The 23,907-nt window shown below is 44.8% G+C and overlaps 1 protein-coding gene across 3 annotated transcripts in view; it reads right to left on the bottom strand.

The window, feature by feature from the left end:
- ASTN2 (astrotactin 2) overlaps positions 1 to 23,907 on the bottom strand; it is an 875,241-nt gene that overhangs the window by 520,488 nt on the left and 330,846 nt on the right. For all 3 annotated transcript variants that reach the window (XM_046023052.1, XM_046023053.1, XM_046023054.1), the window contains one exon: positions 695 to 841. In XM_046023052.1, coding sequence (XP_045879008.1) covers positions 695 to 841 — 147 coding nt within the window. The remainder of the gene's footprint in view (positions 1 to 694; positions 842 to 23,907) is intronic.

Genomic DNA, 23,907 nt, shown 5'->3' with positions numbered 1-23,907 from the left:
CATTGTATTGCTGAAAGCCTTCAATACACTTATGAACAGGAATGCCAAGCACTTGGGCAAGCATTTGGGAAAACGGGTGCCATCATATCCCACTGGACTATGTAAAGTGGAACGACTTTCTGGAGGGCACTTTAACAATAGATCTCAAGCACCTTAATCAGTTTCTTGGGCCATGCTCTGCAAATGATTATAGTGACTACAGTGTCTCATTAATTCAAATTAATTGGGTGAAGAGTAGGATATAACATACTTATAAAGTACATTTACAGGGAATGAAACGTGAGTGTTCTCCAGGATATTCAGGAAATTCCAACAAAGCTCATATGATCTTGTCTGTCATATTTTTAAATTAGCAAATAGTATTTTGGGGGGATGTTTTTAGTTAGGAATAGGATTCAGAAGCATAATAAGAAACAGTAGGTTCTCTGAAGTAGCTCAATCTTTCGGCACTCACATTTGAATTCCTCCTTTATTTAACAAATCTCATCCTTGCCCATGGCAAAAATAGCGTAATTCCATTCAAATAATACAGGATTCCAAATCATAAGGGCCTCTTTAAGGCCTTTGGATTTGAATGCTCTTTAAAAAAAAAAAAATCTAATTGTGAAGTTGGGCCATGCATGGAGGACATCTGACCAGAGGGGGCTGCAAGGTGATGAGCGTGTATGGGGTATCTTTTATGCTTGCTTCTTACCGTCTGCAATGAAGTGCTCGGGCACATGCAGAGTCACCTTCACGGTAAGTGGACAGGACATCTGACTGCCGCACACCATCGCCAGGATGCAGGAGCTCACAGCAATCAGCGTCAAGGCTGTCTTGTTCACTGGGCTTTTTAGCAAACCTGGTAACAAAAATACACACAGAAGTACATAAGTCCACGGGGTGAGAAAATAGGCATAGCATGGAATTTGGGAATCCTGCTCTTTTCCAAATGAGAAACTGGAAAAGAAACTGTACTTTCTAACTTCTGTGCCTGCCATGACATCTCAGCAGCCCTTGTTGGGTCTCAAGTTAACTCTCTAGAAAATGGACTTATTATGCCCTTTGATATAGATGAAAGAAACAAGCTTTATGGAAGCTGTGGCAATTCTCCCTCCCACCCTCTCAGTTAGGCTGGATAATTATTTGGATGGCATTAAACTCTCTACTGGCCTTAGAAGCAAGTAGGAAGGAAAAAAAAGTGTTGAATTCATTGAGCCTCGAGGAATGCGCATGGGCTTTGGAGTTCGACATCCATGGGTTCAACTTTCGGCTTTAGCCCTCATTGGTTGTGTGACTGTTTCCTTCTGTGAACCTCAGTTTTCATACATATATGATGAGGGTAGTAGGAAATAGCTCACAGGTTGTGATGACATGTTATAATGTATACACAATGTCACCCAACTGGCTTTCCCAGAATGGTGGAAGCTAATCAGTTCAAATTAATTTCACAGGCTTTTATGAGCACCTATTATGTAGACACACATAGAGCAGGAACAGAGTAGTTTCTGATCTTCAGGAACTTGGAGACTAGGGAGCAAAGGCGGGCATACCCACAGCTAGTTAGAATCCAAGGTAAGTTGTGGTAGAAACTAATAGAGAGGGCACAGGATGGGGAGGGGAGTTTTGCCTGGGAAAATGAGAGACAATTTAATAGGTGCAGTAGAATGAGTAGATTGGATGTGCGTGGCCAGCAGAGTGCTGGGCCAGCAAAGAAATTCTGTGGACTGTGTCCTAAGCCCCCACTGGTCTCATTCTTTTTTTTTTTTTTTTTTAAAGATTTTATTTATTTATTCGACAGACAGAGATCACAAGTAGGCAGAGAGGCAGGCAGAGAGAGAGAGGAGGAAGCAGGATCCCCGCTGAGCAGAGAGCTAGACTCGGGCTGGATCCCAGGACCCTGGGATCCACTGGTCTCATTCTTTAGGCCTTGTTATTCACATCGACTTTCAAGGTTTCGATTACTATTTTTAGAGCAATGGCTCCCAAATTTCTATCACCCACGAGGCTCTTCTTTTGAGCAAATCATTCTGCCCAAACTTCCCAGACATCTTCCTATGGAAGTCCCAAGGGATAAACATATTCGAAACTGCACATGTTATTTTCTCTTTAAACCTGTGCTTCCTTCGCTACCTCCTCCTCCTGGGCTCCCCAACTTATGGAAAACACCATCGTTCACCTAGATGACGGTCACATTTCTGTTTTTCTTCCTTTATAGTTCCTATTTACTCTGCGTCCTTAGCATTTACACCTCTTTCCTCTCCTCTCCTCCATCGTCTGATTGCATGTGGAATGAGCAAGGTATGGACACATCCTCCCATCTCGGTCCCCACTGGAACCCCTTGAGATGTTTTATAGTATCTGGGCACAGGATGCCATCCACGCTCATCAGCCTGGCATCTGAGGCCTCTCATGGTGGGTCTCTGCACTCATGCCTCCTGGTGCTCTCCACTTCCTGTCCCAGGTGGAGGGGGCGGCAGGGCTGCCTAATTGCAGTGCTACCCCAGTCAACACTCATCATGCTAACAGGAGCATAAGTATTATTTCCTTTGCATAGAAATCCACTTGTTTCTGTGTTCCTTATCACACATTGAAATTAACCACAAACGTAGATTCCTCTCCCTCTAGGCAAACAGCCTACATTTGCTGTGTTTCTCCAAGTATCTCATTCAAACACTAGATTCTAGTAACTAGATGGTAACCTCCTGATGGCAGGCGCCATGTTCTTTGCTTACCATTGTATCCCGATGCCTGGCACAGTGTCTGGAACATGTTAGAATCTCAGCAAATGCATCCAAACTCCCAGGGATGATAGTAAAACATTAGTAAACAGACACAGGTGCTGACCGATCAAAAAGCAGGCCAATCACAAATAAGCAACATTGCCAGGCTGGTGAATCCCAATGGAACAAGAACCCTATGGACAGCTGAATTTGGACTTTTTTTCTATGGATATTTCTTTCTCTTAATAAACAGTGAGCTTTTTTTTAAGAAAGATTTTATTTATTTATTTGTCAGAGAGAGGGAGAGGACACAAGCAGGGAGAGTAGCAGGCAAAGGAGAAGCAGACTCCCCACTGAGCAAGGAGCCCGATGCAGGACTCCATCCCAGGGATCATGACCTGAGCTGAAGGCAGATGCTCAACTGACTGAGCCACCCAGGCGTCCCCAAAACAGGGAGTTTCCTGAAAAAAGGAATCCCATCTTCACCATCTTTACTTTTCTCATACTAAGCTCAATGCCTGGCACCTAGAAATTCCTTACTTTAAGAATAGCATCCCGATCTTCATCGCTAGTCCTAGGCAGAGCTTATGGTATGGACTTATTCCTCTATTTGTGGTTACTGTATTTGTTGAATATTTATTAAATGGGATAGCAAATATAAAATTTAAAGAATTGATCCTGGTGTCAGGTAGATAGGAAATCTCTAAGCTTAAAATGACCACCCAAAAAAGGGGAACACATTTTCTCTCTCCCCTAGGAACCACAAAAAGCTGTTTCAAACTCTGAAATATAAACAGTTTAGTACCAAATAACAAAAGCAAGCTAACTTCGGTGTTTTCTCCTAGAAAAGGTATGGACTAAGAGTTGGTACTTTGAGTAAGTCTCTCCTTAAAAAGTCAACATATGGGACGCCTGGGTGGCTCAGTTGGTTAAGCAGCTGCCTTCGGCTTAGGTCATGATCCCAGCGTCCTGGGATGGAGTCCCATGTTCCTTGCTCGGCGGGGAGCCTGCTTCTCCCTCTGCCTTTGCCTGCCATTCTGTCTGCCTGTGCTTGCTCGCTCTCTCTCCCTCTCTCTCTCTCTGACAAATAAATAATAAATAAAATCTTAAAAAAAAAAGTCAACATATTATCCCATGCCTACATCCTTAACAAAACCCCCAAAGAGAAGTCAGTGAGAGCACTGAGTTTCCACTCAAGATTCTGTGGAGTCTATTCTGAGGGGACCAACATATAAGGATGAGTCCAGCATGAACACATTCTTGGGAAGGTGACCCAGAGAGTGAGATGTGGAATGCTCCTGGTATTGGGAAGACGGGTGCCCTGGACGGGCACTAGCACACCGTGGGGCTCTAGGAAGGCATCTCTCAGACGTGGCCCACACAGCAGCAGAGATGGAAGTGACCAAGACATTCCTTTCACTAACTAACCAACTACCAGAAATCCCATTCAGGTCCCATCGGGCTGGTTTCTGGTTGGGAGAAGAGGGGTGACAGGCAGGTGTGGGATTGCTCACACTATCTCCCTGGACTCACACTGGCCTAGCTGTCCTAGGTCCTAAACCATTTATTTTTTGTTTGTTTGTTTTTTGTTTTTTAAAAAGATTTTATTTATTTATTTGACAGACAGAGATCACAAGTAGGCAGAGAGGCAGGCAGAGAGAGAGGAGGAAGCAGGCTCCCCACTGAGCAGAGAGCCCAATGCGGGGCTTGATCCCAGGACCCTGAGATCATGACCTGAGCCGAAGGCAGAGGATTTAACCCACTGAGCCACCCAGGCGCCCCTGTTTTTTTTTTGTTTTTAAAGATTTTATTTATTTATTTGACAGACAGAGATCACAAGCAGGCAGAGAGGCAGGCAGAGAGAGAGGAAGGGAAGCAGGCTCCCCGCCGAGCAGAGAGCCTGACACGGGGCTCGATCCCAGGACCCTGAGATCATGACCCGAGCCAAAGGCAGAGGCCTTAACCCACTGAGCCACCCAGGCGCCCCGGTCCTATGCCATTTAAACCCTCACAGTCAACCACAGTCTATTAGGAGTCAGTGGGGGTAGGGGGTGAAGTCATTTTAGCATATTGCCTCTCAGTTTTCTCATCTGGAAAATGCGAATAAGACAATACATCCTTTAAGAGTGTGATAAGACCTAAATGAGACAGCAAATGTCAAATGCCTAGCACAGTTTTTAACACATGGTAGGCCCTTGGTAAATAATCACTTCCAAGCCAAGTATCAGTATTTAATCATCAATGGCAGAAACCAGGACTCATTTACTTCTTTATCCAACACATTATCAGAACATATTAGCAACTGAAGAACTCTTTAAGGAACTGAAAACAAAAAGAGTGGATAGTAAGGGCAAGTCAGAGCGAGAGGGAGGAAGTGGAAGGGAGAACGTGAATGAACAGTGTCCTGGGGTAGCCATTCACTCAGCGAAAACCTGAAATCAGCACAGTTGTCTCTGAAGTTCAGGAAGAAAAAAGCACACAGGTCAAGTCTACACTTAGGCCAGATGCCTGTGGAGCCGCCCATGGGGCTTGGGGAGTTTCCATGGCAACTAGATCTGGCAGAAACTTCGCAGTGGAACTCAAACAGAGGTGACTTCTTAAGAGTTCCTGGCCCAGGGAACTGATCATCAGCATTTAGTCTGAGTTGAAGCTGTAGACAGCAGCAAGGTAGAAACTATCTCTCCCAAAAAGCCCACCTCCTTTTCATCCAGGTTCTGTATTGCATTGTAGGAAGCAGAGACAGGGAAGAGAACCAACCTTTGCAAAATGCTTACTATGATCCTGGCACTATGCTTAGCCCTCACATCTATCTATCCATCCATCTATCCATCCATCCATCCATCCATTCAACCAATTTTAATTGAACATCACCTTTTCTCCACATTGTTCTAGGCAAAGAGGAAATGACAGTAAACAAAGCCAAGGTCCCCGAGGCTTACATTTTAGTGGAGAATTACCTCATTTAATTCTTTAAAGGAACTGTCACCACTATCCCCATTTTACACATGAACAAAGGGACAGAGCAACCAAATGACTTTCTTTTTTTTTTTTTTAAAGATTTTTTATTTATTTATTTGACAGAGAGAGATCACAAGTAGACAGAGAGGCAGGCAGAGAGAGAGAGAGGGAAGCAGGCTCCCTGCTGAGCAGAGAGCCCGATGTGGGACTCGATCCCAGGACCCTGAGATCATGACCTGAGCCGCAAGCAGCGGCTTAACCCACTGAGCCACCCAGGTGCCCCCCAAATGACTTTCTAAGGTCAAGGTCACCCAACTTATATGCGTCAGAGGAGAGATTAGAACCAGTTCTTTCCATCCTCTCCCCCATATCATATTACCTTCCACCTCACTCCAGAACAAAGGTCCCATATTGGCATCATGTAGTTGCAGAAAGAGCAAGACCTCTGAAGCTAGACATGGCTGTGTTTAGGTCCTGGCTTAACCACAACATCTCCACAGGATGCTTGCCAGTTGATCTAACACTAATAAAACAAAATATTCCCACCTGAAAAATGGAAAGAGTGCTCTACTTTCAGAGCTGGTTGGAGGATAAAAGATAACACATGCAATTGGCAAAAAATAAATCAATAAATGAGAGCTCCAGATCAATAAATGATAGCTCCAGTTCATAATGTGAGCATTGTCAGATGGCTAGGGTCATAGTTGTTTCTGTATTGCGTACTGGTTCTTAGTTTCCTCCCTGTCACTTGTGAGAGAGAGCGAGCAAGCTGTGCTGTAGGAATAGAATTACACCAGGGCATATTGATTGCTGGAACTGGAGAAAGTTAATAATCTAATTTCCCTTTCATTTCCCCTCCCTCTTACCCCTCAACTTCTCTCATGGCAACAGAGAATGGCATAAAATGCATTGCTTGAGAAATTCGACCGGAAATCACTCGGCATTGTTGAGCCACACGCTGCCTGTAATTTGGGGTTTGATTGATTCTCAGTTTGGAGATGCCAGGTTGAGAGAAGACAATCAAATTTAAGCTAAATTTGGAATTGAATCAATCACATTTTACAATGAAAAAAAAAAAAAAAAAAAGATCTAACCCCATCAGACCATTGTGTTCCGAAAACTTAAAGCAGGCGTAGCCCCATTGATTCCTGCCTCCTGATATCTCTGGGGGACAACAGACTAGGTCCCTGGCTATGAAGTCATTTCTTCCTTCAAATACATATGGGGTTGGGGTGAGGGACAAGGATTCTAGGAGCACAGGATATTAGGATGGAGGAGCCCAACAGGTAAAAAAGGCACTTGAAAAAGGAGGAAGAAGTTGGGTTTGGGTTTTAAACATAGAGATTGAAATCCAGACTCTTCCGATTAATAGCTAACTTGTGGCAAGTTACCTACGCTCTCAGAGCCTCAGTGTTCGGATCTATGAAATGGCAATTATAGCCCATAAGTAGCAGACCATAATAGCTAGCCCATAACTAGCTATTTCAATGAAATGGGAGAGTGTATTTGTAATGCTAGGCGCATGTACTTTATCTTTCCTTTCTTCTCAGTTCTTCAAATCCCCGCTGCCTGCAGATACCAGCAGGACATATGACTCTTTGGCTCAAGCTGGAATTCTGGCCATTGTAGTTAGCTGCGGGCCCCCATGGGCAAGTCACCTTACTCCTCTAAGCCTCTATGACCTTATCTGAGAATTAATTCATTCAATAACTAGTTAGTTATTGTGCCACACTTATTGTGTGTCTGCTACATGGCAGACCTCATATTTTGTGCTCTCCTAGTATTACCAGGGTCTGTGTGTCTGAGTAAATTAGGTGCTCAATAAATATCAGTTGAATGAATGAATGAATGAATGAATGCATGCTTAAATATTGTTCTCCATTCTACCAAGAGGTTGTCAGTACTGAAATATTGCTACTGGTTCTTTTCTAGTCAAATGTATTCATTTACTCTCTTTGGTAAGGATGAGTCCCCCCACCCCCACCCTCGCACCTCTCCGGGAAGAAATCATACAAAAACCTAACTGAAAACGGCGAAGCCTCTCGCACACCACAATGAGGTTCCTACCACGAACCTCACTGAATGCCTCATGCGATCTCTACCACATCTGGGCTCCAGCCCCTCTGCACTTCTTTGTGTATTTCTGGAAACTAGAATTAGGGCACATCGTCTGACAAGTGCAAGTGTCACGTTGGAGCCAGGGGGATGAATACTTAACATTGTGACTTTCTCAGAGCTCTACGGAAGGTGGCCCCCTATCCTCGGGCTGCCTCATGGCTGGACTGTGCACATACTACTTCAGTGTGATGGCTCAAGAGGGGGCATTCCTCTCCAACCCTCAGCCCCTACTTTTCCCACCTGGGGCCAAGTCTCTCCTCATCTCTTTTCTCTCTATCTTGGGCGCGAACCAGTTTCTTGCATTCATTGGCTCTTTGACCTTGGCACTTTCACATCTGCGGTATCCTTTAAATCATTTGTACTTTTCCCAATCTTCCATTGGGCCCTCCTTTATAAGTCTGTGCAAGGGTTCATCCAGCCTAGGCATACCTCCAGAGACAGCAAACTCAACCCTGAGGAAGACCCAGTTCTCCTCTCAGACAGTTGTTCTCATGGTACTGGGTGCTCTCTCTACAAGTCAGCTTCTGCTTTCCAGGTCAAATAAGCTACACCTAATACCTCTATAGTCAGGGAAAGGTGGCAGTTAGTTAGGTTGTCTTGAGCATTCTGTCCTCTAAACCAAAGGTTGCTAGCTTGACTTTATATCTCAAATCATATTTTGAGGTTCTTTATTACACTTTGTATGGATTTTCTTTTTCTTTTTTTTTTAAATGACTTTCCTAGCAAAGAGTATCACCATTACCATCATCACCATCAATGGTTTCAGATTCATCATCACCAATATTTATGAAAACATTTATGTGCCATATAATATAAACATTTTTCATGTCGTATCTCACTTAATCTTCACAGAAACTTCATGAGATGTTCTCTATTATCACCTATATTTTACACAGGAGGAAACTGAACTCACCACTCACCAAGGATCATGCAGCTCAAAGCTTATAGAGCTGAAATGAAAAACCATTTGACTTCAGAGTCCAAGTTCTTGGCCATTAACCTTCCATAACTTCTCTGTCAACATGCCAGATATGGCCTGAGCAGAGAATAATCAGCCCAACTGGCAAGCTGCTTACAGACCTCAGCTTGCCCTAGAGCCCTGTGGTAACTATGACGGAACTCACAATGGTCTCATCATCCCACCTGATACTGACCACAGGTCTTCAAGGGCACACCCCTGCAAGGGAACACCCCACATCACCAGAGGGGACCTTACAAGGAGAGCAGATGGTGAGAGAGGTGAACTAGATGGTTCTCTCTCTTCCTTTCTGAGCTTCAGAAAATACAATCCGGCCTCAACTAGTTCAGCATCCTACGGGGGTCACTGGGGAAAAACAGTGACTGGCTCTGCTCCATAGACAAATGTTGGATGGTGGCACTTTATTGAAGATAAAGCCCCTGGTGGCAGACGTGGCAGGGGGCTGCAGACAGCTGATCTTTGGATTTCTCGATGACAGCTGCAGAGGGCGGAGCCTGGACGTATGAATGTCACTTTCAGCTGATGACAGTGGAGATGTAACAATGGTGTTGGTGACAAAGATGGCACCACATTTTTTCACTTTCTCATTCACTTTCACCAAAATTCTATGTCATAAGCGTTGCTACTATCTTCAGTGTACAAAGGAGCCTGGGACTTCATGGTGCACTCCTGTCCAGACATCGGAGGAATAACTGGGCCTGGGAGCCACATCTTCTGAGCCACAGCCTAGTGCCCTTGTCACACACTATACCCAGGCCTCGACGGCAAGGTGTGAAGGTAAGATGAGAATCTGTGCCCCCATCTATGGACCCACTGACCACACAAATGTATCTGAATGTCCCCAAAGAGCCATAGAAGTATTTCTTATCAAATAAAATGTATCTTGAGCACAAAATTTCCATTTTCAAAGAATTCTGGGACATGCTACATTCTATATTCACCTCTTAAAGTACCAGAGTTTCTATATTTATATATCAGGTATTAAAATCTCTGAAAAGGCCTGCATTGGATTCTCTTTAGCAAAATCTAACCTGATGTTTCCCAAAAGTATTAATATATTACAGAGCCATTATCCCATGAAACAAAGTAGGAAAAAATAATGAGCTCCTTTAAAAAAGTACACAAAAGTTGCTATTAATCATGTCTGCAGTTCCCAATGATTAACTGTTTCCCCTATGCCAGGCACTGCGTTAAAGATTCTAGTTACATTTGCCTGTAAGCTTCTCAACAGCCTCGCAAGGCAGAGGCTATTACCTCCACCTAAAAATGGGAACATCAAGATTTAACCACTGGGAAATGACAGAGGAAAATCTCCTAGACAGTCTTGTCTGACTCCAACGTCTATATGCTTCCGGTTCCCAAGCATAAAAAGAAAATGGAATTTCACCATAAACTCAAAAGACATCTGCACCCCTATGTTCAAAACAGCATATTTAGGGGCACCTGGGTGGCTCAGTGGGTTAAGCCTCTGCCTTCGGCTCAGGTCACGATCTCAGGGTCCTGGGATCGAGTCCCACATTGGGCTCTCTGCTCGGCAGGGAGCCTGCTTCCTGCTCTCTCTCTTTCTCTGCCTGCCTCTCTGTCTGCTGGTGTTCTCTGTCTATCAAATAAATAATAAAATCTTTTAAAAAAATTAAAAAAAAAACAAAAAACAGCATATTTATTCCCGCCAAGACATGAAACAACCTAACTATCCGTCGCGTGTGTGCACATATACCTACATACATGCATACGGACAATGGAATATTATTCAGCCGTAAAAATGGAAAAAAAACCCTGCCATTTCTGACAAGATGGAAGGACCCTGAAGACATAAGTCAGACAAAGACAAATGCTGTATGATCTTACTTGTATGTGGAATCTAAAAGAGAACAGAAATGAAAACAGACTCCTGTAGAAGAGATCAGCTTTGTGCTTAGCAGAGGGGGAGGGTGGGGAGGAAGAAGAAAAGGAGGAAGGTGGTCAAAACGTACAAACTTGCAGTTATAAGGTAAGTAAGTATTAGGAGTGCAGCGGACAACTTGATGACTATAGCTAACATTGCTGTATGGCGTATATGAACGCTATTAAGAGAGCCAGTCCTAAGGGTTTTCATCACAATGAAAACATTTTTTCTTCCTTTTTTTTTTTGCTTTTTCTATTCATTGCATTTATATGAGTTGATGGATGCTGACTGTATTGATGGCAATAATCACTTCACAAAATATGGAAGTCAAACCAATGTGCACTGTGCACCTTAAACCTATACAGCGATGTATGTCAATTATATCTCAATTGGAAAAAGATTGTTTACAGAAAATGGAATTTTAGAGTCACAGAAAAATACATGCAAAGAAGGAAAAGAGCAGGTACAAGGGGTCAGCTTGAAAGGTTAAAGACTATTCAACTGGTATTTATCAGTCTGATGGAGTGCATTAGGGGAAGGAAAAACACGCTGTCCTTAGAACATGAAACTACAGTGTGCGGAAGAAACCACGGTGACAATTCTGAGAGCTAAAGCTCTAGAACGGCTCAGAAATAAATAGGAAAGAAGGCAGGAAGGAAGGGTGACCCTTGATTTTCAGAGCCATAGGTGATTATCAGCTGGTAATGATTTACAAAATAAGAATGTTTTTAAGACACCGGTGCTTGACCCCCGTGTTCACCCTCTTACACTACAGGCTGTTGAACAGTACCACCGCGTTCAGCCCATGCCCTTGATGGAATGGGGAGTGGCAGAGAAGACTTGGGGACAAAGTACTGGGTGCAGAAGGACAGAGCAAAGAGCAGCCACACGTTTCCATGGCTACCAAGGAACATCGGACCAATCACCTCCCATTTCCATGAAAGGGACATTTTAGCTGCTTTTTCTCAGAGCTTGACAAAAAGTCACCGCTCTGTTCTCTGAGAAGATGTCACTGGACGTTGGCCCAAGGTCTGTGAAAGCAGGAGGAAATGAACAATGTTCATTGTGCATTTAATATGCACTGGGTCAGCTGTGTTATCTTTTATCTACAGAATCTCCTCTGTTCCACATGTCCAATGTAAACTCTAGGCAATGCTGCCATTTTTGATACTGGAGGAAATGGAAACTCCGAGAGATTAATTCACTTCCCCAAACACTCATAACAAGTAAGGGCAGAGAGGGACTCTAAACCAATCTGTTGACCTCCATTCTCAATGTTTCTTCCATTATATCACACTGCCTCTAAAGGAAGGGGGTTCCATCAAATCTCTGTGCTCCTTCCTCCTCCCATCTTTGTCCTGATTCTCAGAGGGTACTTGAGAAATAACGGGAAACAAGGTTTTGTCTGATGGTCCATAAACCCTCGAATACACTTCAATTTGCCGGTACCTTTCCTTGTGACAAGCTGCACTCATTCCTCATGGCCATGCAGTGCTCTTCCTACTTTTATCAACATGTCTAAGGCAGACCTACTTGTTAAGGCCAGAGAATTCCCATCTCTTAGAAGTTACCCGAACTCACAGAAACCCCAGACCCCTCTTAAGTCCTATCCCATGTATCACATGTTCTAATGGGAGTTACAGAATCTCAGAGTTATCAAAAACGAAACAGGATTTCACCCTAACAGATTACACAATACAGGTAGCTCCCTGTATTCCAACACAGGTTGGTCATCCAACCTGTGTTGGAACATCACCTAAACCGGGAGCTTGTTAGCTCAAAAGAAAACCCATTTCGTTGTTGATGATGATGATGATGGTGGTGGTGGTGATGGTAATCTTTTATTTTTGGAGCATTTAATACATATAACTTGTTACACTAAATACTGTATATATTCCTTTGATCAATCATAAAATTTTGTTAGCACTTCATTTTTCAAATAAGGAAACTGAGTCTAGCCCAAGGTGGGAAGGCTACTGAGCAGGAAAGCCAGGATTCAAATCCAGATGTAGATCCCAAAGCTCTTAACGATGTACTAGGAAATCTCCCTTCACTCTTAACCTTCCGAATGTGGACTATGTGTAGTCGACTTCTAGAACTCCTAGAACTCCTAGAACTCTAAGCAGCTAGACATGTTCCTGTCCTTAAGATTCCATAGTCTTGGGGAACCTGGGTGGCTCTGTCGTTAAGTATCTGCCTTCAGCTCAGGTCATGATCCTGGGATCCTAGGATCGAGCCCTGTGTCAGGCTCCCTGCTCAATGGGAAGCCTGCTTCCCCCTCTCCCACACCTCTACTTGTGTTCTCTCTCTCTTGCTATCTCTCTCTGTCAAATAAATCAATAAAATCTTACGAAAAAAAAAAAAAGATTCCATACTCTTGTCTCCATTCCCCTCTCTCAGGTAGCCTTTTGGTTTGAGGTTGGAAAGCAGATTTCCCATATCCTTTCATCTCAAACACATTTTCTGTCCCTTGACTCCCACTAGCAGTAAATAATCTTGGAGCCAGAAAAGAGCTGGAGGAGTGCCTTTAGATTAGTGAGCCCAATCCATCATGCTAAAGGTTAGAGAGAGGCTAGGAGAAGAGTTCTGTCCAGAGTCCTCATGTTCAGAGCCAAACCTAGATCCCACTGGTCCCAGTTCCCACAGCAATGTTTCTCAGTTCACCACCTGGGATATTTGTCACTTGCTAACAAATATTCCTACCTTAACCAGAATCTCCTGGAATAGACAGTGCATCCTACACTCTGTCCATGTGACTCTGGCCATAGGGTCACATAAATGACAGTAAGTCAGGTGGGCTCAACTAGGGTACTTTGGTCAAACATACAAACAAAATGAACCATACCCAAATACTCCCACCAACAACCTCAATAGACTGGTGTGAAGTCTACAGTATAGTACACTAAGCTAATGAGAAGAACATGGACTTCAGAGTTAGACAATCTTGGGTTCACATCCCAGTCTTGTTATTTTTTTGATTGACCTTTGGCAAGTCTCATTATCCTAACTGGCAAAATGTGAAGGACATCTACCACACAGCATTGCTAGAAAGATTAAATGGGAAAACAGACAATGCATAGTAGATGCTCGATGAATAGTAGCCTTCATCATCATCATCATCATTGTCATCATCATCATCAAAGGTAGGACCGGTAAATACACAGTCTGGCCTTTACACCCAGAAAACTATCTGCATAAATTCAGGATAGCTCAGAAGTGGAAGAAAGACCATATGGCTGGGAGGATAGTGAAGTTTCAGCAAGAGAAGGTTCCCATGCACGCAGAGTGCCTGCTACATCACTAAACCTCCACAGGAACCCTTTGTATCCATCATTCAGTTTTCTCTTGACCCACTCTTCAGGTTCCCATTGTGTGGGTCAGAGAAGTGAAGCTCAGACAAAAGAAGTGTTTTGCTCAAGGATACTCACCTCACAAGCTGCAGAGCTGGTCATGTAACTGGGGTCTATGTGATGCTGGAAACAGAACATAGACAAGTAGTCCATGTTCCAAGAAGAGTAACCAGGGTCGGGCTAGAGGTGACGTCAGAAGAGGACAGTAGATAAAAGACATGGGACATTTAGCCTTGACGCAAAGAAGACTCAGGCAGATGGACCTCTTGAGGGAGATGTCACAGAAGACACCCAAACACAGAAAAAAGAAAAGAAAACAGATATTCTACAAGAGCAACTTTGAGAACCAAGGCCCTGGTCTAGGTGCCTGACTTGCTTTGTTGCACTTACTCCTTGAAACAACCTTCTGGGTTCAGCACCATGATCTCCATTTTACCAATGAGAAAAACAAAGCGCAAGGAGATCATACCCTTGCCCCAAGTTGCACAAACAACCTAGATTCTGCCTAGGTCTGCGTGACCCTGGAAACATCTGCATTCATCTCACATCACCCTGGGGCTCCCTTACCATCAGGGTCTCCCGCAGAGCTAGGGAACTAGATAGAGCTTTGGCCTGAGAAGCATATTGTAAGACCTAGTGTCTTCTTGGCATCCAAACCCTCACCCTTACCAAGGAAGGCACTGGGGCCCTGCAGGGGATAGAGGACTCTGCCCTTTTCTGGATGGAGGAGTTTGGCTGCTAAGCACCTGAGAGCTTGATCAGAATAAACACACCTGCTTCCAGCCCTTTAACTGGAGGGACATTTTTCCCTGGGTTTTCCAATCCATTGCCTCTTCTTCAGACCACTAACGTTTCAGCAAAAGTACATTTGCATTGTGTTTAAACAGCCATTTGGAGATAAACAGCTTTGCCTTTAGACCTTTGAGGACGGAATATAAAGGAGAACAAAAGAAGGAAAAAAATGAGAGTGAGGAAATATCCCTATGCAGCATTTCTGCCCAAGCCCATTTCCATGCAGAGGCCTCTACCCATTTCAGGCTGATATTCTGGGCCTAAACCTTTCAAGCTTGCTGGTTTGAATGTGTCACCGCCAGAAGAACAACAGTGGTCTTAGCCCAAGGGACATGCTAAGGTCTGGTCCTTTAGTGGCAAGGGAGTGCCTGGGGCCAGTGTAACAAGTGCTGTCTTGGGGGGAACTAGAGAGTAAACCTGAATACTGCTCAGCCACGGGTCACCACATAACCTTCGGCACAGTCCCTCCCCTCTCTGGACATCAGTCTCCTCGTCCGTAACAGGAGGAAATCCATTCGTTCAATAGAGATTTCTTGAGGGCCCCTTCTGCACTGACCTGGGGATACAGAGATGAGAGCCACTAAGGGTCTCAGTGTCCAGTCGGGTAGGAGGCTCAAAACAGAGAATGTAATGCAAGGAGACTGCCACGGTGGCAGAGGTCAGTGCAGAAAAGGGGACCCCTAATCCAGGTTTGGGCATCCTGAGAGCTGACTGGTAAGATGAGAGTTAGCTGAGTGGAAAAATGGACGGGTGATCCAGGAGATGTGTGTAGAACACTGTCTGTGAACTGGAGTGGGGGCAGGAGGGCAGCAGGCACACGCAGCACAAGGCTGGCGGAGGAGGCCAGAGAGGCCGGGAGGGAGCAGCTTCTGAAGGAAATGGTGGCCCACTACAAGGACAGCGGGCTTTCTCCTAGATGGCACTTCATGTCTTTTCAGGCCGGCCCTCCTGGCACCGTGCAAAGCTCAGACACACCCTCACTCATTCGCTTGTCAGCAAAGATGTGGTAAGTATCCCTAAGCACCAGACACGGTGTCGGGTGCTGAGGACCCTGCAGGGACGTCATCATCCCATGGAGTGGGGTCCGAAGACCTCGTGACAAAGGAAAACGCGACAAGTGTACCTCTGGGGCAGAAAACAGGGGGAGGCGCTTGGGTTAGAGGCAGAAATCTTTTTTCTGCAAAGACAGTCTATAAGAAAATCAGAGGTTGTTCACACCAGGAAGCTGAAGAACATTCTGGAAAGAACACGAGAACCTGAAGTTGGCGATCAATCATTCTGCAAGTCTACAGACATGAAAAAGCATGAGTCACCCGAAATGAAAGAGAGATCTGGTTTGAAGAAAAGGAAAGAGGGCAGAGGACCAAGGTCGGCTGCTTCTAAAATGGCTCCTGATGGTTCTGGCCTCCTCGTGTTCACATCCTCATATGATGCCCTCTCCTAGCAACTCCTCCTGTCACATGGAATACAGGGGAAGTGTGAGATGTCAGTTCCGTGACAGGGGCACAGAAGGTTGTGACTCCCGTCTTGCTCACACGCTCTCTGCCTTCTCACTTCGTTGCTCTGGTGAAGTCAGATGCCGTGTTGTCAAGCTGCCAGACAGAGAGGTCCCCAGGACAAGGAAGTGAGGGTGGCCTCTGGCTCACAGCCCCTGTGGAAAGGAATCCTGCCACCACTTGAGGGGGCTGGGAAGCAGATCCTTCCCCGGTCAAGCCTTGAGAGGGGACCACAGCTCTGGCTGACAACCTGACTTGAAGTCTCACGAGAAACCCTAGGCTGAGGACAGGTGCCTGGGTGGCTCAGCCAGGGAAGCACCTGCCTTCAGCTCATGATCTCGGGGTCCTGGGATCAAGTCCCACATCAGGCTTCCTGCTCAGCTGGGAACCTACTTCTCCCTTTCCCTCTCTCCCTCCCCTGCTCATGCTCTTTCTCTCTCTGTCTCTCTCTTTCTGTCAAATAAATAAATAAAATCTTCAAAGAGAGAGAGAGACAAAGAGAGAGAAGAAACTTTAAGCTACAGGAACAGTTACATGCTATCTGGGTCTCTGACCCACAGAATAAATGTCTGCCAAGGTAAGAAATGTTAATAAACCTACGTTTGTTGAGAAAATAAATACATAATGTGTGTTTCTTGCCTTAATCTGCAAATTTGGGGACCATTTGTGGCACAGCAGTAGATAACCAGAAACTGGGACCTACTTAAATGAATACATGAGAAAGACTGAAAAGACCTCATCCCCAGAAGGAGACTCAGGGACTTTCAAGTTTAGAAGAGACCCCCTTTCATTGACAGAACGGTTCCCTGTGCACTGGGTATGTGCTATGATCTGGGCAAGCAGCAGGACTCATTGAGGAGGCAGGCCCAGCCCAGACCTGGAGGGACCACAGTCAGGCAGATGAGAAGGTCTGGAGGAAACGTAATTGCACTGTCCCAGGAAAACTGCTAGGTTGCCTTAATGAAGACTTCCCACATGGTGAGGGCTGAGAGGAAGGAGACACCGAGTGCGCTTGACAAAACCAGGTCTGGCTTCCCAGTGGAGCTGGTCCCCTTTATCTCTAGTATGGCATTTCTCTCTGGGAGATCCTACATTGGCACATAATCCCAGAAGTGAAGGTGGTGTGGTATGGAAGGCTTCTGAGCTCTGTAATCACACAGAAGGAGCTTGAAACCCAGCTCAGTCATTTCTTAACGCTGTGAGCTCACGTAGTTAATAAAAAGGAAGAGTTAGAAGCATAGCCCTTGGCATTGCATGGAGCTGGGATCGAGCACCAACACTGTCCATTCCTATTTGAGATGCTGGTCGAAGTAATCTGATCTTTCTAAGTCTCAGGGTTACCACTTACAAAACAAGAATAATTAAAATACCAAACTTCACAAGATTACTTGAGCTAAAGCAACAAGTATCCAGCACAGTGGTGGATGGTAAGAAAGGCTTGGTAATTGTTAGCTAATATCCCTGGGTAAGCGCCTTCATTTCTTGATGTCTCTTTATGCATTTCAAGCCCACAGCCCATTGCTTGGCATGTCCCGAGCACTCAGGGACTGTTGGTTGCTCTACTTCTAGTCAGTGGTGCCCTGGGTCCCGTGAATGGTCATGGCTCCTCCTAGACGAGGGGCTGGCCAGCAATGGTGTTTCCAACTCACACATCCTTGTATATCTGTGAAAATGCTCCCTACCGCACCCCCAGGAGCACTTGGCTCCTTGTGCTAGGATGGAAGGGTATGGGTTATTTCTGCAGTAGGAGCCGTAGAGACACATCACTCGGGTAGATATGGCTGGGGCACAGTGGATGTGGTTCCCTAAGCAACCGTAATTCAGGTGCCCCACACACCTGGAGCTTCCTGTAGGCACTGTTAAATTTATGGGACAGCGATAATAGTAACAACATTAGTGCATATTTATTTATAAAATGCCAACACCTGAACAGCCCGAAGAGCTAAAACAGAAGCCCTACTAAATTTTATAGGAAACCACGTGCATGTGTATGGATGTGAATATATGTGTAAGCGTAGAAGAATTGAGATTAGGATGTAGGGGCGCTTAGAGTGGAAGTAACAACAGCTCTGGGAATCATAACTATGAATTTCTTCTTCCATTTCAATCGTCGACCAGGACCAGCATTAGCAACGTTGCTTCCTTCTCGGTGTCCCGGGTAGTCAGCAGCTCAAAGAAGGGAAAACACCACTGAGAGAGGCAGTAGAGTTCAAATTCCCCAATTCACCAGTTTCTGGCTACATGACCTGGGATGACCATTTATCTCTCTCTCTCCTCTTTTTTTTAGTTTTATCAGGTGCCTCAAATGATAAAATGGGCATAACGGTGCCTCAGTCCTACCCAAAGCCTAACACGGGAGATGTGCACTCTCTCCCTCATTTTCTCCTCCTATTTCAAACTACAGACAATGAGTCATATCAAAGGTTACTGTTTCTCTAGACCAATATCCCAACTGACTACTTGCAAAGCATATGTAGTGAAGTCCTACAAGCAGGGAGAGAGGAACGGTGACCTGCCCTACTTCCCCCATGTGACTGCACCTTCCTCCAGGGCATGGACCCTGCCTTATTTTCTCTAGCACGGGAGCTGGTACTAGATAGTAGGTAAATCAGTATTTGGTTAATAAATAAGTGGATAAATGACGCATAGACAGAATCCACCATCAATCACTTTTTTCTAGAGAAAAGGAGCACACACTACGGGATCTTTCTGAGAAAAGTAAAACACAGTCATTAAGTGTGAATTTCAGCTGAGGCATCACTCTGTTTCACAATAAAATAATAGTACTTCCACGGTTAAGTACTTAAGTCTGTGCTGAGTCCTGGACTAAATGCTGTACATCAAATTATGCAATCCTTATGATACCGTGTGATGGGGTTATTGTTACCATATCTGTTTTGCAGAGGAGAAAATTAAGAAAGGAATGCAGTTGCCTACCTAACGTCACAGAGCTAAAAAATTTGAACTGAAGAGGCTGACCCCAGAGTGCCCCTCCAAAACTCTTTGCCACACTGCCTGCCAGGTGACAGCCTTCTGACCCATGGGAGGAGACCTCCCAACCAACATGGCCAGTTCCCCAACAATGCTAGGCAAAGGGAGCCAGCCGGAAAGAGAGGTGGCCCCTACCCTCATGAATGTCTCAATATGTAAGGGAATTTACAGAGGTGAATATATCATTTTGTACTCCGATTCATGCTAGGACAGAGAAGGACAGTATGGGACAAGGGAGCACAGCACAAAGACCTCCTCTAGAAAGGGAGAGTGAAGCCCAGTCCCAGCACTGGGAAGAAAGGGCATTCCAAGCAACAGGATGCGTATTCCAGGGTGGAATGTAGTAGAAAAAAAATGATGAGTGACAGAGCTGAGGCTGGGGAGGTGGCCAGGGACATGTGAGAGAGCTACCAAGGGACAATGAAAAGGAGACGGCCTGATGGAATTATGTGTTAACAATGCTCAGTCTGTCTGCTGGGGGACAACGGCGTTGCTACCAGAGTGGCAGCGAGGACCCAGAGGTGACATGGCTTGATTGTGGTGGCTACACCAGGGATGTCTCCGATGCAGGTGCATTTGGAAGGGTGTTGCTGGCTCACGGCAGATCCGATCTCCTGGGAAGCGGGAACAAGAGGGCATCCGTAGAGTTCCAAATTCTACACCCAAACTCCACATCAACAGATCATCTCATGGCCACAGACAAGGTCAGACAAGTGCACAGTCAGAGGATGTTGTGTCCTTCTTACTCAGGGCTGAAGATACAGTTCCCATCCTCCTCCCAGTTTTGGTTACTCACTTATTATTCAATTTTTTTTAATTCCTCAATCAACAAATACATATTGTTGTATTTCCTACGTGGGCTGGAGGGTGCCAGGCACTGGAGATACACAGAAGATGAGACAGTAACTCCTAACAGATGTGCTCTGGTTTGTTGGAGGGTCTGGGGCAGAGGGTTCTGGAACCAGCTCTAGTTGGCTCCCAAGGGCTAGCTGTTAAATACTCAGGGGTGTTGCTTTGTAGCTGTTAAATCTAATGACTTAAAATTGGACATGATAGGAGAATTTACATCATGGAAATTGGCAAATGCTAAAAATAAGGATTTTTACATGATTTTTTTTTTTCCTGTGAGTCAGTTTACCAGCATACCACTGGATTAGATCAATTTGCCTCGATGGGGGCAGACATTTGGATAGTTTCTTTCAAAGTTCAGAGAAATCAAAACCATGTGAGGGTTAAATACCACACACCAATCCTTTTGAAAAAAAAAAAAACAACTAAGAATTCTAGGGCCAAATTGTAGACTTTGGAGTCAGACAGACCTGGGTCTGTATCCTGCCGTGAGCACTGACATGATCCGGATCAGGCAACTTACTTTATCATTCTGACCCTCGTTCCCCTGCCTTTGCAATAGAGACTACATAAATGTACTATGATGTTTGCAAGTGCTTTACACAGTACCCGGGACTTAGTAAGCACTCAATGAATGAGAGGCTTATCATTTGTTTTGTTCAAGAATTATTTCTGTGTGCCCTTGAAAAGAAATATTTCTTTATTTTAATTTATATTTAAAATTTAATTGAATTTATTTTAATTCCAGGAATAGTTAATGGACGGCATCATATAAATACTAGTTTCTGGTGTATCGTGTAGTGTCTCGACAATTCCATACGTTACTCAGTGCTCATCATGGTAAGTGTCCTCTTCATCTCCTTCACCTGTATCACTATCCACCACCACCACCCCCTCCCACCCTGGTAACTGTCAGTTTGTTGTCTATAGTTAAGAATCTGTTTCTTTGTCTTTTTCCCCCCTTGTTCATTGTTCTGTTTCTTAAATTCCACACGTGAGTGAAATCATAAGGCATTTGTCTCTGTCTGCCTTATTTCACTTAGCATTATACCCTCCAGATCCAGCCATGGTGTTGCACGTTCTACTTCATTTTTTATGGCTGAGTAATATTCCATTCTGTGTGTGTGCATGTGTGTATTACATACATCTACCAGATCTTCTTCATTCATTCATTCATCGATGGGCACGTGGACTGCTTCCATAATTTGGCTCTTGTAAGCAATACTGCAGTAAACATAAAGGCGCATGTATCTTTTTGAATTAGTGTTTTCCTGTTTGGGTAGATATCTAGTAGTGGAATTGTACGATCAAATGGTTATTGTATTTTTAACTTTTGGGGGAAACTCCACACTGTTTTGCACATGGGCTGCACTGGAGTGTCTTCCCCAGCAGCAATGTCTAGAACCCTTGACATACATTATCATTACGGCTCTTCTTTTCCTACTATTTTCCAGTGTCTACGCTCACCCCATGTTACCCTTGATCATTCTCAGTAGTATCCAGCCTTCCCTTACGTACTTCCTACACTTACACACAGGGATCTTACAACTCTCAATGCAACCCTTTCCACCTCTAATCAGTTCTGGGTAAAACAAAGACGTCTATACAGTATAATTTCTACCAATTGTTTTCCCATTTATTTTATTTTATTTTATTTATTTATTTGACAGACAGAGATCATAAGTAGAGAGGCAGGCAGAGAGAGAGGAAGAAGCAGGCTCCCTGGTCAGCAGAGAGCCTGATGCGGGGCTCGATCCCAGGACCCTGAGATCATGACCTGAGCCGAAGGCAGAGGCTTTAACCCACTGAGCCACCCAGGCTCCCCTTGTTTTCCCATATTTAACAATGTGCTGGGCAAACATTTATTGCAAGCATATTAAATTATTCAAGTCGCATCAAGGTCAGAGACCAAAACAATCAATGATGCAATATAAATTCTGTCTATTCTACTGATGAACTTGTGCGAGAGAGCAGGGGCTCTGGAACCGAAGAACCGAATTTAAATTCCAACCCGATGTTTACCAACTGTGTGGCTTGGGGCAACTTATATAACCTCTCTTTGCCTCAATGTCCTCATTTGTCTATTTGTACTCCAAGGAGTTTTGTCAAAGATCAGATTAATTAATATGTCCTCCATGCTCAAAATAGGTATCTGGTCAACCCAAGTGAAAAACCCCTCATGGCACAGGGAAGGTGATACTGTTTTTGAGTGTCCCTGTGGTGCTTTGTGGTGAGTACTGGGGGCGTGAAAATGAATAAGAAACAAGACTGCACTCCCCAGCTACATTGGCGACAGATCCCATTTTTAAAGGGGAGAACTGAAGTTCAGGAGGCCAATCCATTTGTCCATAAAAAGCATGTGTGCTGTGCATAAAAAGGAGACACCAAGGCCCCAAACTCAGGGTTCCCGCAGCTCACCATGCAGCCTCCTTTGCCTGATCCCTCCCCTACAAAATGAGGACTAATAGCTGTGTCTACCTCCTAGGTTGTTGTGTAGATGCATGACATAAGGTTTCTGATACAGGATCAGGCACGTGGTGAGTGTTCGACAAGTTAGTGGCTTGAGAACCAATAAGTGTGACTTCTCTCGAGTCTGCGCAGAACCAGACTGCCTGGCAGCCTGGGATCAGGACAGCCCATTTCCACGCTTGCTTCCTTTCTTCCACTGCCCCTGCCCCTTTACCAAGCATCACTACTTGCTTCCTTAAATTCAGTTCAAGTCCTGTTTAATTTCTCCCTCCTCCTCCTCCTCTTCTTCTGCAGCTTCTTCTTCCTTTTTTTTTTTTTAATGGAAAGCTAACTTCCTAACCCACCCCACCCCCATCAGCTTTGCTGATTTGTAGTTTAGTTTTATTATTTCAAACATTTACATAGGCTCACCAGGAGGAGGCTGCCTGTCTGTTTCTAGGTGATGTCTTGGCACACAGATAATTTAAATGCATCTTAAGTGTCCAGCTTGAGCCCTTGACACATGGGAGGTAGTCAAGTGGGTAAATCCTGAAGTTAGTGGGAGGCTATAAATCGTGTATTCCAAATGCACAGTATGTGATTTGTTGTATAAATTATTAATGCCGGTCCAGGCTGTGGCTTGTTTACATTCTGTGAACAGGGAAATAAATACTGTCATCCTTGAACTTTCAACGGGAAAGTGAAGAGGGACAAAAGGCCCCTAATTCCGTCTTCAGAAGATTTCCTTGTCCCTGTGCAAGGAGAGCCGGAGGAAGGAACAGAGGGGGAGGAAACATGTGGAAACCTACTATGTGCCACATTGGACAATGCTTTCTTTACCTCCATTGCTTTCCTAAGCCTCATGATGACACTCTCAGTACTTCTGTAGATCAAGACAAGGGGCTCAGGCATCCCGTGTTACTTGCCCAGGGCCATGCGGCTCATACTGGGGGAGCCGGGGCCTTAAGGAAGGTCTGAGTTGCAAGGATGAGCCCTCCCTTGTGCAGCATATGGAACTCCGCAAGGCCAGAAGTATGACCCCATTAGCAGCCAGTTCCATCCAGTAGGACTGGCCCACCGGTGAGGCTGCTGAGTGGCCCAGCCTGCCCACATCTCGGTGCCCATGGATTTATGAAGGCGTCTTCCACCCCTGTCTACTGCCCGATCCAGTTACCCAGAGGGCATCTCTTCTTGGATAAGAACAAGGCCACCACTACCACCAATAACCAGAGTATTGCTCCTACAGATGGAAAATCAGAGAAAGGTTGTTTCACAACCACAGAGAGATCAGCTATACATTCAGTGGAATCCCTGTTCAAGTTTCAACCTATGCCCTTGG

This window comes from Meles meles, chromosome 11 (assembly GCF_922984935.1).
Source record: "Meles meles chromosome 11, mMelMel3.1 paternal haplotype, whole genome shotgun sequence".
Lineage (NCBI taxonomy): Eukaryota > Metazoa > Chordata > Mammalia > Carnivora > Mustelidae > Meles > Meles meles.
The sequence above is the reverse complement of the archived record's forward strand: the minus strand, read 5'-3'. Positions and strand labels throughout refer to the sequence as shown.